The sequence below is a fragment of the Muntiacus reevesi genome, chromosome 14 (genome assembly GCF_963930625.1).
Source record: "Muntiacus reevesi chromosome 14, mMunRee1.1, whole genome shotgun sequence".
In the NCBI taxonomy this organism is placed as follows: Eukaryota; Metazoa; Chordata; class Mammalia; order Artiodactyla; family Cervidae; genus Muntiacus; species Muntiacus reevesi.
The window spans coordinates 31192309-31209397 of record NC_089262.1 but is presented as its reverse complement, the minus strand read 5'-3'; the positions used below and the strand labels follow the sequence as shown (position 1 = coordinate 31209397).

Genomic DNA, 17089 nt, shown 5'->3' with positions numbered 1-17089 from the left:
AAAAAAAAAAAAAAAGATAGGAGAAGAATTGCGTCTGGGATATCTGAGGAGTCTGGACGCATAGTATCCCTCTGCCCTCCGTGTCCACAAAGAAGAACAGAGGAAAGCGTTCCACCATGAGGGTCACAGCTCACCTCACAAGGTCTACTGCAGGCTAAATAGTCAGACCAGTGGGCACCTCATAAGTTAGTACCCTGTTAGTACCCTGTTCTGAGACTTTTCTATCTGCCCCGCCACACCCACCAAAGCCAGGGAATGTTAACCCTTTATAAATCTACGGTGGGATGTGAGGTTTTACTGGACATTAAGGTTTTCTGTCCCTGGAGGCAGATGACACAAAGCTTGCCCATGCATCTTAGGTGGCCAAGTTTGGGCCGGAAACCCTATCAAGAGTTACAAATCTGAGGTATATGTTCGAAGGTTGAACTTGTTTTGCATAGAATTTCCACACAGTGTGACAAACAGCCTGGATTAATACCCAGTTTGTTCTCATTTATCAGGATTAGCACTTCATGCAAAATAAAGACTGTCTCTGACAGAGAAATTTTGGTTCCACTGAGAAACTTTGAGCAAATTTTGGATTTTACTATCAAAGCATTTTTTTTTTTGGAGAGTTGACCCTAAGTTCTTAATCCAGCTGAGTACAGCCAAGTCTATCCAAGACCTAGTAAAGCATTATGTGAGGAAAAGTTCAGGATCTTCTGGGATCCCCTCCAGACCCCAACGCTAGTCCATTTCTGGAACAAAATTACCTTTTCTGCAACAGGATTAGGCATTTCAATTGGCTGGAAGACATGAGTCCCAATGGCCACGCTGAGAGCCCTGTAGACCCCTTCTGTACTGTCTGGATGGCAAACAAAATAAAGCAGCATCTGTGTGTAGTCAAGCTGGGGTGGATCCTTCTCGCAGTCAGCAAACAACCTAAAGAAAAACTGTCACACAAAAAAGAATTTCAGCCAGAGAGAAAATGCAAACCATCGGGTAGACAGTGGATGAACAGGCAATGAAGAATCTCTCCAGGAGTTTTGGAATAAGGTCATTTTCTGAGGACTGAATTACTAAAACTAACATGTAATGAATGGTATTAACTGAAAAGTAAGCTAAATATTAAAAAAAAAATAGGGTTCTAAAAATTCTGATGTTCTAATGAGGCGGATGAACCTAGAGCTTATTAGACAGAATGAAGTAAGTCAGAAACAGGAAGACAAATATTCATGTGTGTGACTGTGTGTATATATACATGTGTGTGTGTTTGTGTGTGTGTGTGTGTGTGTGTGTGTATACATATCTCGCCTGCAATACAGGAGACACAAGAGATGAAGGTTTGATCCCTGGGTCAGGAAGATCCCCTGGAGTAGGAAATGGCAACCCACTCCAGTATTTTTGCCTGGAGAATCCCATGGATAGAGGAGCCCAGTAAGCTACAGTCCCTGGGCTTGAAAAGAGACAGACAAGATGCATGTACTAATTAAAGTGGTGCATATTAGGTAGAAAAAGAGAGCAAGGACCCTTCTGTCCATCCTCAACTCCATCCTGACACACTGGCCCTGACTCCCAATCATGAAACTTCTGGTGGGAAGTGGGGAGAGGGAAGGGCATGATGCCCAAAGCCACTGGGACTCCAGCCATTAGCCTCCTTGTTTCAGCCAGTTGACTCCAAACTCCCTAATCTGTTGATGTAATGTGACTCCTTCCAGTGAGGACTCTCAGAGGAAGAGTGTGCTCATCACTGAATACCAGCTTTTTCAGCAGGTCTCTCCCACATCCTGAATGACTGAGCTTCCAGTCAGTTCTAGACGCATTGTCTCATGCATTTGACAGTGTGAAGGTTTGGTGCTTGGGGATCTAATATCACCCTCTGGGACCCAGCAAAGCCCAGGCCAAACCCTGGGACACAGGCCACACCTAAATACCTGGGGACTTCTGTTCTGGGAGGCGACTGGCTCTTCTCAAACATGTGTGTTTAGTTACCTTTCAAAAATGTAGACTCTAATTAAGTAGATTGTTCTGGATGTTCGCGGGAGACCCCCATTCGATTCCTGGGTCGGGAAGATACCCTGGAGAAAGGATAGACTACCCACTCCAATATTCTTGGGCTTCCCTTCTGACTCAGCTGAGAAAGAATCTCCCTGCAATGTGGGAGACCTGGGTTTGATCCCTGGGTTGGGAAGATCCCCTGGAGAAGGGAAAGGCTACCCACTCCAGTATTCTGGCATGGGTCGCAAAGAGTCAGACACAACTGAGTGACTTTCACATTTTCTTTCTATCTTTTCTGGATGTTTAGTAGATGGCCTAAGTTTCTTCATGTTTAGCAAGCTCCTAGGTGATTCCAAAACTGCTGATTCTGACCTACACTTTGAGAAGCAAGTGTCTAGATCTAGAGATAGCATGTCATTCTTAAAAAAAAAAATTTAACTGGAGTATGATCGCTTTACAACTTTGTGTTAGTTTATTCCGTGCAACAGTGTGAGTCAGCTGTACGCCCTCTCCCTTGAGCCTCCCTCCCACCCCTCCACCCCACTCTTCTAGGTCATCACAGAGCACCAAGCTGAGTTCCTTATACTACACAGCAGATTCCCACTAGCTCTCTGTTTTACACATGGTGTCGTTCCTTATTACTAGCAATCTTTACAACTATTAGCAAATTCAATTAGACATCCATGATGAATTGGAAAAATAAATTCCTGATATTTGACAAATCTAATACAAATTTAGTTAAAAATAACTTTAATAGGAAGACACTAAAGTCTAAAGCATAGCACAAACTAAACTTCATAGCATAACTTATAAGCAGAAAAGAATTTTTGAGGTCAATGGGCTCTGTAAGCTCAATCATTCAGTCATATCTTAATCAGAAGTTTACTGAGTATTTGCTATAAGCAGGCACAGAGCCAGGCTCAGATGGTCAGCCAGCCTTAGATTTTTCAAGAGTCACGATCCAGCATTTGGGTTCCTTCAGGATCTTGTATTTATTTCCTCTTCCCACTTGTCATTGGAAGTCCTCAGGGATTTCCAGCAGGACATGGGGTAGAAAGGTGTTGACACCAATAGATAACCACAGCATTGTCCTTTCATGCTTATCTTCCATTTCTTTCATATGAATCCTTGACTTTTGGTATTATTTCCACTGAAATGCTCTTGAAAATGCTATGTAGGTACAACACATTATTTCTATTAACAAAGAGACTGAATATGATATATTGAAGGAAGATGAGAAAAAATGAAGAGAACTGATATGTGAACTTCTTCTCTAATTACACAGGCTTGATTTTAAATCAGTGGATGAGCCATGTTAAAAAGGTAAGGCCTGCTATATTCTTAAGATCATTTAAAATGTTGTTATGGGAAGAATTCTAAGAAGGCTTTGAAGCTTCCCGCCCCGCTGGAGTACCCCCTTGAATACATATCTTGTATAATCCCTTCCCCATGAGTGTGAGGGATTTTAAATGTGATGAGAAAGTCATTCCCAGGAGTAAAGGCAAAGAGATTCTGCAGACAATTAAGGTACTTAATCAGTGGGTTTTGTGTTAATCAAAAGAGACCCCAAACTTGGGCCCTGATTTAATCATGTGAAAGGTGTTTTAAAAAGGACTCTTTTTAAGGAAGGGCTTAAGGAAGAGATTAGAGATTTGAAGCCAATGAGATGCTCTCCTGCTGGTGAAGAAGCAAATCTCAAACTGTAAAAAGGCCATCTGGCAGGGAACAACAGGTAGCCTCTCGGAGCTGCAGTTCTCAGTCCTACAAGATAATTCTGCCAGTAGCCAGTCCTGGAGCCAATCAACCCTGTGTTTTGACGGTAGAACTACTAAGGCTTCCTAAAGGATTGGATGTGAGATTTTGGGGAAAAAAAAAAGGGAAAAGAACTGGGGATGACTTTTAGGGTTTTGGCCTGACCAACAGGAAGGTCATAACGTCCGCTGACCAAGATAGAGAGAGCTCTAGGTGAAGACAGGGCAACAGGGTGGTGACTTGGATGCAGTAAGTCTGAAATGTCTACTAGGACATCCAAGTGGAGATGTCCAATAAGCAGCTATGTTTAGGAGTCTAATGTTTGGGAGAGAGATTTGGGGTTGAAATAGACTCTTGGGATTTGTTAGCAAATAGATTGTATTTCAAAACACAAGCCTGGCTTCAACAAATGGTAATAGTCCAAGGTCCACTGGAGGGTGAAGTGGAAGACTACTTCAGTATTTCTGAACCCCATAAACAGTAGGAAAAGGCAAAAGAAATGACACCAGAAAATGAACCCTCAGGTTGGCAGGTGTCCAAAATGCTTCTGGGGAAGAGAGGAGAAATAGCTCCAGAGAGAATGAAGAGGCTGAACCAAAGTGGATATAATGCCCAGTTGTGGATGTGTTAGGTGGTGAAAAAAAAGTGATGCGGTAAAGAATGATATTGCATAGGAAACTGGAATGTTAGGTCAATTATAAATTCCAAGGTAAATTGGAAGTGGTCAAACAGAGATGGCAAGAGTGAACACTGACATTTTAGGAGTCAGTGAACTAAAATGGATGGGAATGGATGAATTTAATTCAGATGATCATTATATCTACTACTGTGGGCAAGAATCCCTTAGAAGAAATGGAACTGCCCTCATAATCAACAAAAGAATCCCAAATGCAGTACTTGGGTGCAATCTCAAAAATGACAGAATGATCTTGGTTCATTCCCAAGCCAAATCATTCAACATCACAGTAATCCAAGTCTAACGCCCCAACTACTGATGCTGAAGAAGCTGAAGTTGACCAGATTCTATGAAGATCTACAAGACCTTCTAGAACTAACATTAAAAAAAAGATGTCTTTTTCATCAGAGGGGATTGGAATACAAAAATAGAAAGTCAAGAGATACTTGGAGTAACAGATAAGCTTGGCCTTGGAGTACAAAATGAAGTAGGCCAAAGGCTAACAGAGTTTTGCCAAGAGAATGCACTGGTCATAGCAAACTCCCTCTTTCAACAACCCAAGAGACAACTCTACACATGGACATCATCTGATGGTCAATACCAAAAACAGATTGATTACATTCTTTGTAGCCAAAGATAGAGAAGCTGTATACAGTCAGCAAAAACAAGACCTAGAGCTCACTGTGGTGAGCCATCGGCTTCAGTGAGATCATCAGCTTCTCATTATGGAAGATGTGGAGAAGAGATCATGACCAAAAAATGTGTGAATTTGAGTATGATGAACTAAACTGCCTTTTCTCAGGATATCCCTATAGATTTTTTAAAACACTTGGTATTGTGTGGCCAGCTGGGAAGCCAGGACATGACTGAACCTCATCAGTTATAAGGAAATGCACTGTCACTGTCAGGAGACAACAATGTGACTACAACACAGATGTTTCTCAGGGATCCTTTTTTGGATGTAAAGAGACATTTTACCCAGCGCATGGGACTCATCCGAACTCATGGACAGTGATAATGACCTATCTCCAGGAGCCCTGCCAGTCCTGGATCATAGAGAATACAGGTGACAAAGCAGGAGAGCTGGGTGTGGCCCTAGACTGTAGGCCAAGCCCTCTACTTAAGCCCTCTTAAGAGGATGTAGAGGCCCTGGCAGGTGAAAGAACCTACAGTTCAAGGTCCTACAGTGATTCCTGGTAGAATTGGAACAGAGCCCAGGGATCCCGATGCTTAGAATTCCTCTTTATGGGGTGTTTTCCCCCAATTTGGTCTTTACTGTTCTAATAATGGCCAAAAAGTAAACTTATTATATTGTTTTATGTTTTCCCTTTGTGCAACTTCTTTAGGATATTAACCATTAAGGCGTTGTTTCACCATGTAGGGTTAGCGTGTTTAGCTTCTGTTTAGCTGACACTTACATAGGGCTTACTGTGTGCAGACCACTGTTCTTAAAGGACCACACATATGAACTCATGCTGTACAACAACCCCAGCAGCAAAGGATGAAAATAAAACCATGGCACAGAGAGGTTGGGTAACTCCATCAAGACCTCACAGCTTTGTCAGCCACGGCAATCTGTGCTTTCAGTCCCAGTTGATGGGTATTGAGATTTATGAAATGTAGAGCATCCAGTCTGTGGGACAGAGAGGCATGGAAAACTCCACTCCCTTCTGTCTTATGGACACTACACACACACTCTCACACACATCTGTCAGCCATCCTTTGCCCCATTATTGTTCAGCTACTAAGTTACATCCGATTCTTTTCGATCCCATGGACTGCAGCATGCCAGGCTTCCCTGTCCTTCAAAAAGTTTGCTCAGACTCATTGTCGATTGAGTTAGTGATGCTCTTTAACCATTTCATCCTCTTTGCCCCTTTTTTCTCCTGCCCACAATTTTTCCCAGCATCAGGGTCTTCTCCAATGAATCTGCCTCATAGAGCACATCTTTCTCAGACTTTGTGGTCCTGCCTCTACCCTCCCCCGCACACTTTGTTCTAGCAGTTTGGGCAGCAGGAGATGGGGGCCATACCCCTCCTTTGCACCCAGAGGCCTCTCTGAATTCCCTGCCTTGCAGTCCTCAGGGCTGACCAGCATAGGCTGCTCCTGCTTTCAGTAGCTCTGTGAGCAACTGAAAGGCTCTGCTGTGATGGACATTTCTAACAACTTCTCGCAGAAAAGGAAAGTGCTTTGTACTTGACATTCTATTTAGACTACTGGCCTCTTCCCATGGAATGAAGAACATATTTACATATAGATACGCTTTCCAAAGCTTTACAGGAGAATTGAATTCAGTCCTCCGGTTATAAAACAATCAACAACAACCAAAACAAAAAGCTGCCCCACAAGTGCCAGCCTAGTGTTTCGAACTTTTTTGGTAATTCCCTGACCCCTTTATTTCACCTGTTCTCCTGCTAGCATCTAGCAGATATGCTTGAAATATGTGTCCAATGGAAGAGAATTGCTTACTTTCATGTTACAACAAGTCATGTTCAATTTTGCATTGCAATTACACTAATGGCTGGCTGAATTGATTAATCAATACACATAGCTTACTCTTATGTCTAAATCTACCACTCAATGTTTCTCATATCTTATCGAACTTTATTGTGTTGGATATAGTTTCATATTTGTAACATTTATACTAAAGTCAGAATAGTTTTCAGATTTTAAGATCTTATATACTATTGTGGCCTCAGGGATACAAGTTAATGATAGAAGTTAATGACCAAAGTGTTCGTTCAGGTTTTTCCATAACATGATATGAAAAGCCCAAATGAATTTTTTGGCCAACCCAAAAATGATGATGATATTTTTGATGATAGCAATAATCTGATAGGTATGCAAACTCTTGGAATGTAACACGAGTTAGTCAAAATCAAAGAGAATGAACAAAGGCATATATTGGTAAAAGGCAGTTCTTATCCAAAGCTTTTACAGTTACAAGGAATTGAAGAATATGCTCAGTAACAGCTGATTTGCTAGATGAGAAAAGCGAAGCCCAGAGAGCTTAAGGATATTGTCCAAGATCACACAGGGAGTTAACAGGAGGACTGTTTAAGATTTTGACCTCTGCCTCCTCTCCAGACTCCTCTATACTGCCGCCTTGTACTCAGTTGCTCAGTCTTGTTTGACTCTTTGTGATCCCGTGGACTGTAGCCCACCAGGCTCCTCTGTCTATGGAATTTTCCACGCAAGAATACTAGAGTGGGTTGGGCATTTCCTTCTACAGGGGATCTTCCCAACCCAGGGATTGAACCTGAGTCTCCTGTGTCTCCTGCATTGGCAGGCAGATTCTTAATCACTAGTGCCACCTGGGTGAATATTAAACTATGCACTTTGGGAATACATTAAAGGAGCAGGGATGGGGATGGAGTCTAAGACTGATTACACAAGAAATTGATCAATGTTACCGTGATATGGTGCTACATACATACACTTTTTAAAAAATACCTCAGTCATTACCTCTATAAGATGCTCCTGCCTATTGAATGGCAGGGGTTCAAGAGGATTTTCTGGAATTTTGATATCTTCATCTCCTGTAAACCACAGGCCAGCCTACACAAAAAACAAAAATGAGAATCATTAAAGTTATGCTGAGATGTAATTGCTGCTCTCAGAGCCACAAAGGTTGAATTGGTCTTTGCAAGGTGTCTAGAGCCGAGGTCCACAAAGTAAGGTGCAGAAACCATGGGAGTGCTGAAGCAAATTCTAGAAATTCCATTCACGTATGTGAGATCTCATTGTTTTGTAATTTTTTTTTTAATTGACAATGTATAGAATGCATTAGTGCAATAGTACACATGAATGATTTATAAATGAAAACTCACAGGCCAGGACGTCAGCTACACTATGACTATACTGTAGCTGTTGGAACGTGCAATGAAGTTTGGAGGTCCTCACCCTGTATGTGGATTGCACAGCAATATCGTGGCTCAGACAGTAAAGAATTCACCTGCAATGCAGGAGACCTGGGTTTGATCCCTGGGTGGGAAGATCCCCTGGAGGAGGGCATGGCAACCCACTCCAGTATTCTTGCGTGGAGAATCCTATGAACAGAGGAGCCTGGCGAGCTACAGTCCATGGGGTTGAAAAGAGTTGGACACAACTGAGCGACTAAGCACACTCTACTGGTGTCTGTGTCCCCCATCACATTGCACGTGTCCTGTCTGTGTTTGTATGTGTCTTGGAGACTAGTGTCTTGCTGGGGCGTGTTGTTGGTGTTGGAAATCTTGGCTGAGTGAGTGATTGACTGACTCAAGAGCTCAAGGACTGATTTTGAAAAGACAGAGCACTTGTCCTCAGCCCATGTCTGACACTAATTACCAAACCCCTTGATTGCCATCTGGGGATGCCTTGCCCCTCTCTCCTTTTCCCCCACCCCACTGCTCCCATGCTGGTGTAGAGCCCTATTGCCTCCATCATGAGCTGCTGGTGCAGCTTTCAAGCTGTCTTCATTTCCAGTCTCCCTTTTGTTTGTTTCAACTCAGACTATTCGACCATATCAATTTTCCCTAAACTTGATTCTTGCCATGTCAGCCTCTACTCAGAACCATTTCCTTCTCTTGCTGTCTTGCTCACATCATTCCTCCTCCAGGTGATTACCTGTCCACCAATGTCAACCTGGTTATCTCACCAGACCCAGCTTAAATTACACCTCCTCAGAGAGGTCCTCTCTTCTTTGTTTTCTCCTTTAAACTCCAGTTTGACTTGTTTATATCACACATTTGGGCATTCAGTACATTTTGGGTGGCCTCATTCATATGTGCTATTAAACATCAGGTATTAATTCCTTGGGTTTGAAGAATGTGTCTTGCCAAGCTTACATATGGCAAGTACCTCCTTTTGTTCCTAGGTCTTGCTCCCTTGCTGTCTTCCACGCTGACAACCTACCCTTGGCACTGCCTACTGCCAAGAACCACTGGCAGGTCTAACCTGACTCTGGCCTATGCTCTGTGCCTTCTTTCTTTCTGAGAATTACCTGTGCTTGGAGAGAAGGCTGGAGTGGCACTGGGTAGCTTATAAGAGGATGCAGCCTCCAGAGGTGGAGACTGAGTTTTCATTTAGAACAGAGGAGTGCTGGGTGGGAGATTCTGGCCATGAATAAGCATGTGAGGGAGAAGATCCAGGAGAAGTGAGGGTCCAGCATGGGCTCAAGTTTTGAATGTAAGTGCTTTGCTTTGCCCAGTGGCTAAACTGTTGACAGTAAGTACCACTCCATGGGTGCTTCCCTGGTGGCTTAGATGGTAAAGGAACTGCCTGTAATGTGGGAGACCTGAGTTCAATCCCTGGGTCAGGAAGATCCCCTGGAGAAGGGCATGGCAACCCACTTCAGTATTCTTGCTTGGAGAATTCCATGGACAGAGGAGCCTGGCGGGCTACAGTGCACAGGATCAAAAAGAGTCAGACATGATTGAGTAACTAACACCTTCACCTTCACCATTCCATGAAGAATAGAGAGATGAGGAGCACAAGTTAAGAGTCATGCTTTGGAACACGATGGAGTGACAAAGCTCAGAATTACCCTCCTGCCTAAAAAAATAAGAAAAATGACCCCCCCCCACACACATATATATACATATATATATATAACATAATTATTTCAGACATTGGACAATAGGCAACACAGGACGGTGATTCCTGAAATAAGGAGAACAATGAGGAGCCCAACTATGGTTCAGGCTACAGCACCAGGGGAGGAATCCGAATCGAACTGGGATATCCTGCTGGGTTGAGAACATAGACTTGGATTTGAGGGAAGGGCAGCTTCACTGGTAGCTTAGTTGGTAAAGAAGCTGCCTGCAGTGTAGGAGACCTGGGTTCGATCCCTGGGTTGGGAAGATCCCCTGGAGAAGGAAGTGGCGACCCACTCCAGTGTTCTTGCCTGGAGAATCCTATGGACAGAGGAAGCTGGTGGGCTACAGTCCATGGGGTCGCAAAGAGTCAGGCACGATTTAGCGACTAAGCCACCAAACGACCACCACCATCATGACTATTGGGCCTCCCTGGTGTCTCAGACAGTAAAGTGTCTGCCTGCAATGCCAGAGACCTGGGTTGGGAAGACCCCTGGGAGAAGGGAATGGCAACCCACTCCAGTATTATTGCCTGGAGAATTCCATGGACAGTGTAGCCTGGAAGGCTACACTCCATGGGGTTGCAGAGTCAGAGACAACTGAGCCATTAACAACACTAACCACTATGATGATTAATTAATAGAATTTAGGGCAAAACACTAGAGGTGCACTGAAAGAGAAGGTGAGACCTAAAGATGTGCAGAAAGATCTCCTTAAGTCTTGGTTGAGAGCTGACTTGTGCAGATGTGTATGGAAAATACCAGAAGTGGGAGAAAGAAAATCACAGGAAGGGAGTAAGCTTAACAATTCCTAAAACTTATATAGGGCTGGGACTGTATTACCACCAGGGAAAATGTGACTACCAGGCAGGGAAGGGCCTTCTGATACACAAGGTATTGGGTAGTGTCCCCAGGAAGATACTGCCCGAGTAGTCGGGCCAGATTGTTGTTATTTAGCGGCCCAGTCGTGTCTGACTCTTTTGTGACCCCATGGACTATATAGCCTGCCAGGCTCCTCTGTCGATGGGATTCTCCAGGCAAGAATACTGGAGTGAGTAGCCATACCATCCTCCAGGGGATCTTCCCAAGCCAGGGATCAAACCTGTGTCTCCTGCAGGTTTGGTAGGCAGATTCTTTACTGTTGAGCCACCTGGGAAACCAGGGCCCAATTAGCCCTATGATACAAGGCTGTTCTGGGCCCACCCTTACCAATCTTAATGTAACCTTGAAAGGATAAAACTGATTGCAAATAACATTATTGCATGCCCAACAATACTTAAGGGCATATAAAATTGGGTGCCCAGCCATATAAAATTTGTAACATGTGGCATTCCATACAAAGGCATTCAAAAAAGCTAGAAAATATAACCCATAGTCAGAAGAAACATCAATCAATAGGAACAAACACAGCAATACACAGACAAGGATGTTCATTTAGCTCTTCTAAATAAATTTCATTTGTTTAAGGAGATAGAGGGAAAGATGCATTTGATGAAGAGAGAAATGAAGGATATAAAAAAGACCCAACTTAAACTTCAAGAAATAAAAGTATATTTCCAATAAAAACACACTGGATTGTATTAATCACAGATTTGGTGCTACAGAGGAAATGATCAGTGAATGGGAAAAATGGAGGAGTAGAAATGAATACAAAATTGAATCAGAGAGAAAAAAAATTGAAAAAAAAAAAAAGAATCCAGGATCAGCAACTTTGGGACACACATGTGATTGGATTTTGAAAATGATAGTGGGGGGAGTATGGAAAAAAAAAAAAAAACTTCTGAAAAATTTCCAAATTTGACAAAAACTACAAACCCACAGATTCAAGAAGCTCAGTGAACCCCAAGCAAAATAAATGTGAAGAAAACCACACCGAGGGACACAATAATCAAATAGCTGAAAACTAGCAATAAAGAGGAAATGTTAAAAGAAGGATTCAGTTTCATCCCCAATTTCTCTACTGTCAATTCCACATCCAGTTGTTTCAACACACAGGAATTTCCCCCTGATTTTTAAAACCAAGAATTCATTCAGTCACATACAAAAAAAATATAACAGATGTATTTTAAAAATTAGGAAGCTGTTTCAAAGTGTTTCACACAACAAGAGCGCCACGGAAGAAAGAACTTAATTAGAGAACAACTTGTACTTTTTAAAAAGTCACCCAAGAAAATTTTGCCGTGGGAAATGGTACACGTGAACTGTATGGCTGGGTTTAAATTGATCAAGCAGGGTTCAGTCAACCACATCCTGCCCCACTGGATAATCAGGGGCTTTCTCCTTGAAATGTGGAAATATCCCTCTGTACTTTCTTGCTAAAATATGGCCAAGGATTTGAGGTTTACTTTTCCTTAGAGATTAAGTGCTGTGCTGTTTGGACCCTAGGACATCTGACTCACTAAGCCTGTGATAACATGCATTCTCCCTGACAGAAGGTGAGCCGAGAGAGTTCGCCATCAAAGCATTCAGCGCGTGACCAGGCACCCACACATGACAGAGGCCAGCGTGTCACGGCTGCCCGGGGGCTGGGAGCAGAGACAAGGCACTTTCACGCTCGCGTGGCTCAGCCCAGGTACACAGTCAGAGCAGCTTCACAAGCCCTGTGTCTTATTCCATTTTAGAAGCTGGGGAAGTCAACACATTCTCAAGTGGTGGTTGCGGTGAATGTGCAATTAGTCAAGAAAAGAAAAAAACAAAACAAAACAAAATAAAAAGCAGAGTAGAGAGCCTCTTCCTCCCATCCCCCAGAGAACTTCATTTCAGCAATGCAGCTGTACTATTTGGCTATTCTAAGGTGACATTTTCCACAAATCATAACATATTGCTGAAGGTGCTGTTTTGACATTCCCATAAAAGAACTCTGTATTGTGGTGTGATCTGGCAAGTGCTGGGAATCTGTAAGTCACGTGGGGAGGTCAAGTAGGCCTCTCCAATGGCTTCTTTGTCATGGGCTTTCTGAGGAGTGGGCACTGGGTGAGCCAGGGGAGAGGGAAGAGCTCAGAAATCAACTGCTCCCCAAACCCAGCTGGTGATCTGATACGTATATTTGAGTTTCTGTTTTATGCAGCAATCAACTTTCTCTAAGAAATTCACACCTTTGGTGAAGGAGCTTTCTGGTTTTGCTCAGCACTTGTTGGTACAATTTACCAACACCTATGTTCATCTCATGTTTGTGCAAAAAGATGTTTAAATTGATATCCTGTGTTCACTGGCACATACTTCACAAAGAGTGAAGGTTGGTACTTTTGTGACTGCACACTTGCTAAAATCTTAAGCCAACAAGTTTTGCTCTGCTGTTTGTGTTTTTACACAAAATCATCTTTAGAAGTTGTAAGTCCAGGTCCAGAACAGTGAAAGAATTCACAAATTGCTCTACTTGGGAAGTGAGTCAGCCCAGTCAGTTATATGTCTTTCTTCATCAGCCTTGAAGAACCTCTTCAATGTGTCAGTGCTGTTTCCTCTGGCTCAGCTGTCTGAGTGTGGGAATGTCAGGGTTGTCTATGAGCACATCATCCATTAATTGAGGAAGAAAAGAAGCAGGAAGAGATGTGATCTTTCAGTGGTGAAATACACAGGAGATACAGGCACTGAGAGATTATCACCCTGATTCAAAATCAGCACCTTATGAACTCTTCATGTCTATCAGCTACGTGAAGTGGTGGGCACTAAGATAAATTTCTTTGTTGTTCAGTTGCTCAGCCGTGTCTGACTCTTTTGAAATCCCATGAACTGTAACCCGCTAGGCTCCTCTGTCCATGGGATTTCCAGGCAAGAATACTGGAGTGGGTTGCCATTTCTTTCTCCAGGGGATCTTCCTGATTCAGGGATTGAACCCCGTGTCTCTTACATTGGTAGGCGGATTCTTTGCCACTTTAGGGAACCTTAAATTCCATTAGCAGACACAAAATAAGTCATTTACACCCTTCTTAGTTACGGTATTTCATCCTAACTCACTCTCTTCTTACTCAAACTTCTCAAAAGATGAATCGACTGTCTTATCTTCACTTCCTAAAGAACCATTTATTCCATCAATCCTCTGCAATCTAGATTCTGTACTCTCTCCAAATTGTTCTGGTGAGGGTCACAGTTACATCCTATCTGCAAATCCATTGGCCAGGTACCATGTTACTGGATTACCCATGACTTTACACACTTCCCTTGGGTGATCTCATCCATTCATAACTTCAACATTTGCCTAGATGATAGTGACTGGCTTCTGCATCTGCCATGTCAGATGGGACATTTCTGCCTGCATTTCCCACAGACATTTCAAAGTCAACTTGTCAAAAACCATCTCATCATTCAGCATGCTCAAGACCAAAGAAAAAAAAAAAAAAAACCTACCCTTTCCCTGTCTGTGTTCTCTGTAACTGTTGTTGCTACTCACAGAGTATTGGGTATTGGGCATTGGGCTGATTAAAATCTCTGCAGGCAAGTCTAATGAAAAGTCAAGGTTAAGAAGTTGGGAGGAGGACAATGATGTTTCCTGTGATTTCCTTAAGAGCCCTTAGCTCTGCAAGCAGTTTGGACTTTTTCAGACCCTCCCTTTCCCAGGGGGTGAGGTGGGGGTAGGTGGGAGCAGACGTCTGTCTAGGACCTGGGCAGTACCTGTGTTGCCTTTGGGAGCCTAAACATGGGCCATGAGATCTGGCATGGTAAGATCAGGGAGTAATACACTTCTTAGGTCAAAAGTACTCTGATAGGATTAGTGCCGCCAGGGGCCGGGAGTGACCTGCTTATACTGTTTGTAAGTGATGGTGCCCAGCTGCTCCACATCCAGGGCCTTGAACCTCTGCAGGGTCTCCAGGAGCTCCTCCTCCAGGGGGATGGGCCAAGGCAGCGCGGCTACTAACAAGAATTTCCGCCAGTCCACGGACTCTGAGTTTGTTACCAACAAAGATGCCAACTCCTGCAACTAGAAGAAAACAGGAAATGCCATTGGGATATTTGCATGATTCTCTTGTGACATTCCACCTGCATGCATTTCATAGTGAGAGGTTCTGGTGAAGGAAGTAAGATTTTCAGCTTAGGTAACACAGTCAGAGCTGATTTGCTCCCTCAGATTCTACCAAGCAATCCATGCCAGACAGAATCTAGAAAGTGTTTCTATTCTTGCTTCCTTGACATTTGTAGGTTTTGCTTACTGTTACACAAGGAATTGGATTTCCCAGGTGGCATTAGTGGTAAAGAAACCACCTGCCAATGCAGGAGACGCAAGAGATGTGGGTCTGATCCCTGGGTTGGGAAGATCCCCTGGAGTAGGGCATGGTACCCCACTCCAGCATTCTTGCCTGGAGAATCCCATGGACAGAGGAGCCTTACAGGCTGCAGTCCATGGGGTCACAAAGAGTTGGACATGATTGAAGTGACTTAGCACACACACACACAAGGAATTAACGCTTGTGACCACAGTACACTTTGTACCTTTCCAACAGAGGAGGAATAAAGATGATATGAATGTGGGAGGGCTTGACAGCTTGTAGGGAAATATTCTTTAACCATCTTGTTTTCTTAAGGAGCAGAATATGATGAAAGCAAGCCTGAATCATCTACTGTTACTCATTAGGATCACTCCATCTGGTAGTAACAGAAACAAACTCATTGGCTGACCCTCACAGTCTCTGTAAGGTTTCACCGACTGTCAGCATCATCACTCATTTTTGAATACTGTGTGTGAACATACTACATGTCTTAACTTGAAGTTCTTTCATTTGTTCATTCAAGTTTATTGACTGCCTACAAGGCGGGAGACCCGGGTTCGACCCCTGGGTCGGGAAGATCCCCTGGAGAAGGAAATGGCAACCCACTCCAGTATTCTTGCCTGGAAAATCGCATGGACGGAGAAGCCTGGTAGGTTACAATCCATCGGGTCACAAAGAGTCGGACACGACTGAGTGACTTCACTTTCGGCTAAATGTCAGATACCATGCATGGATGGTTATTTTAAAACAATTGACTTATCGATCAAAGAAGAGAATTCTCAAGGCTTGAAACCCAAACAAAATTGAAGCTTACTTCAGGTTGAGTGAGGTGCATCCAACTACTAGGAAAGCTGTTTGTCCCAAGGTTCAGGGTTACTAAATCCAGCAGAATGTCAGCAAATGCTCTATTTCCTATTATACCTACAATACAAGGAGAAATATTTTTGGTATTATTATATGAACTGTTTCTTTTGCTAAAAATGGAATAAATAATGGATATTTGTATAATCATTTTATTCATTTTATTTAAAACTGCAACTTTTAGAGAAACATTAAACATTCTGAAAATACAAAAATATTAATCAATTTCCTGATTCTTTTTCATGGTTGTTTCTTGTCTAAGTCAACATGTCTTTTTTGGCTTAGTAATAACTCATTCCAGACTGGGTAAAATACTGGGACTTTGTATTTTGGTTTGGAGTCTTCTTTGACCTTTTATTCAGAATAGGTTGAATTAAAAAATAGTCCATTATTCCTATCATTATTTATATTATTAAAATGAATACTATTATTATTTACAGTAATATTCCTGTTATGCAGTAGGGCACTAGAATACAACATTTTGGCAAATATGGGATAAAGGTGTTTCAAATGCATGCATATCACCACTGTGATCAAATAACACATTTATCCTCATTTTGCTTTTTTTAGATCAGAATATATTTGTTTGGATTAAATTTAGGGATATTTGAATTACTAAATTACTGGGTTGGAAGTGCTAATTTAGTTATCTAATTGGCTCAAACATTCTGATATATTTTATAAAAGGTCACTAATATGTCAAAGGCTTTTGCTCTTACACATGAATCTACTTTACTATGAGATGTTTGCTTAGTCTGTTGCTCACTTCAAATTGCATGCACATGCATTAAAAAAGAAGTAGGAAAGCAAAAATAAGTGTATTTGCTTAAAATATGTCTAACTCCCATTGCAGAGGTACCTTCTAGAGCCAGGAGACACTCCTGTATGTATTCGGGTAACTGTCAGGTCCAGAGTATACAGCTATTCTTCTTTGTTTAGGAATAAAAAGAGTGAAACAGGTGTAGAGTCTCACATTTTTCTTCCTATATCTAAGTTTTTAGCATTTCTCAAGTCCAACATGAGCTTTATTATTTCCTCTAACCTTTGGGG

At 42.5% G+C, this 17089-nt stretch overlaps 1 protein-coding gene across 1 annotated transcript in view; it reads right to left on the bottom strand.

Moving 5' to 3' along the window:
- Nucleotides 1-16086, bottom strand: part of LOC136146414 (sperm flagellar protein 2-like) — a 37622-nt gene extending 21536 nt beyond the window's left edge. Inside the window, exons 1-4 of the mRNA XM_065905300.1 lie at nucleotides 15993-16086; nucleotides 14710-14892; nucleotides 7871-7963; nucleotides 753-932 (exon numbers count right to left, since the gene is read on the bottom strand). Of these exons, the coding sequence (XP_065761372.1) occupies nucleotides 753-932; nucleotides 7871-7963; nucleotides 14710-14892; nucleotides 15993-16013 (477 nt within the window). The 5' untranslated portion in view covers nucleotides 16014-16086. The remainder of the gene's footprint in view (nucleotides 1-752; nucleotides 933-7870; nucleotides 7964-14709; nucleotides 14893-15992) is intronic.
- Nucleotides 16087-17089: the final 1003 nt, after the last annotated feature.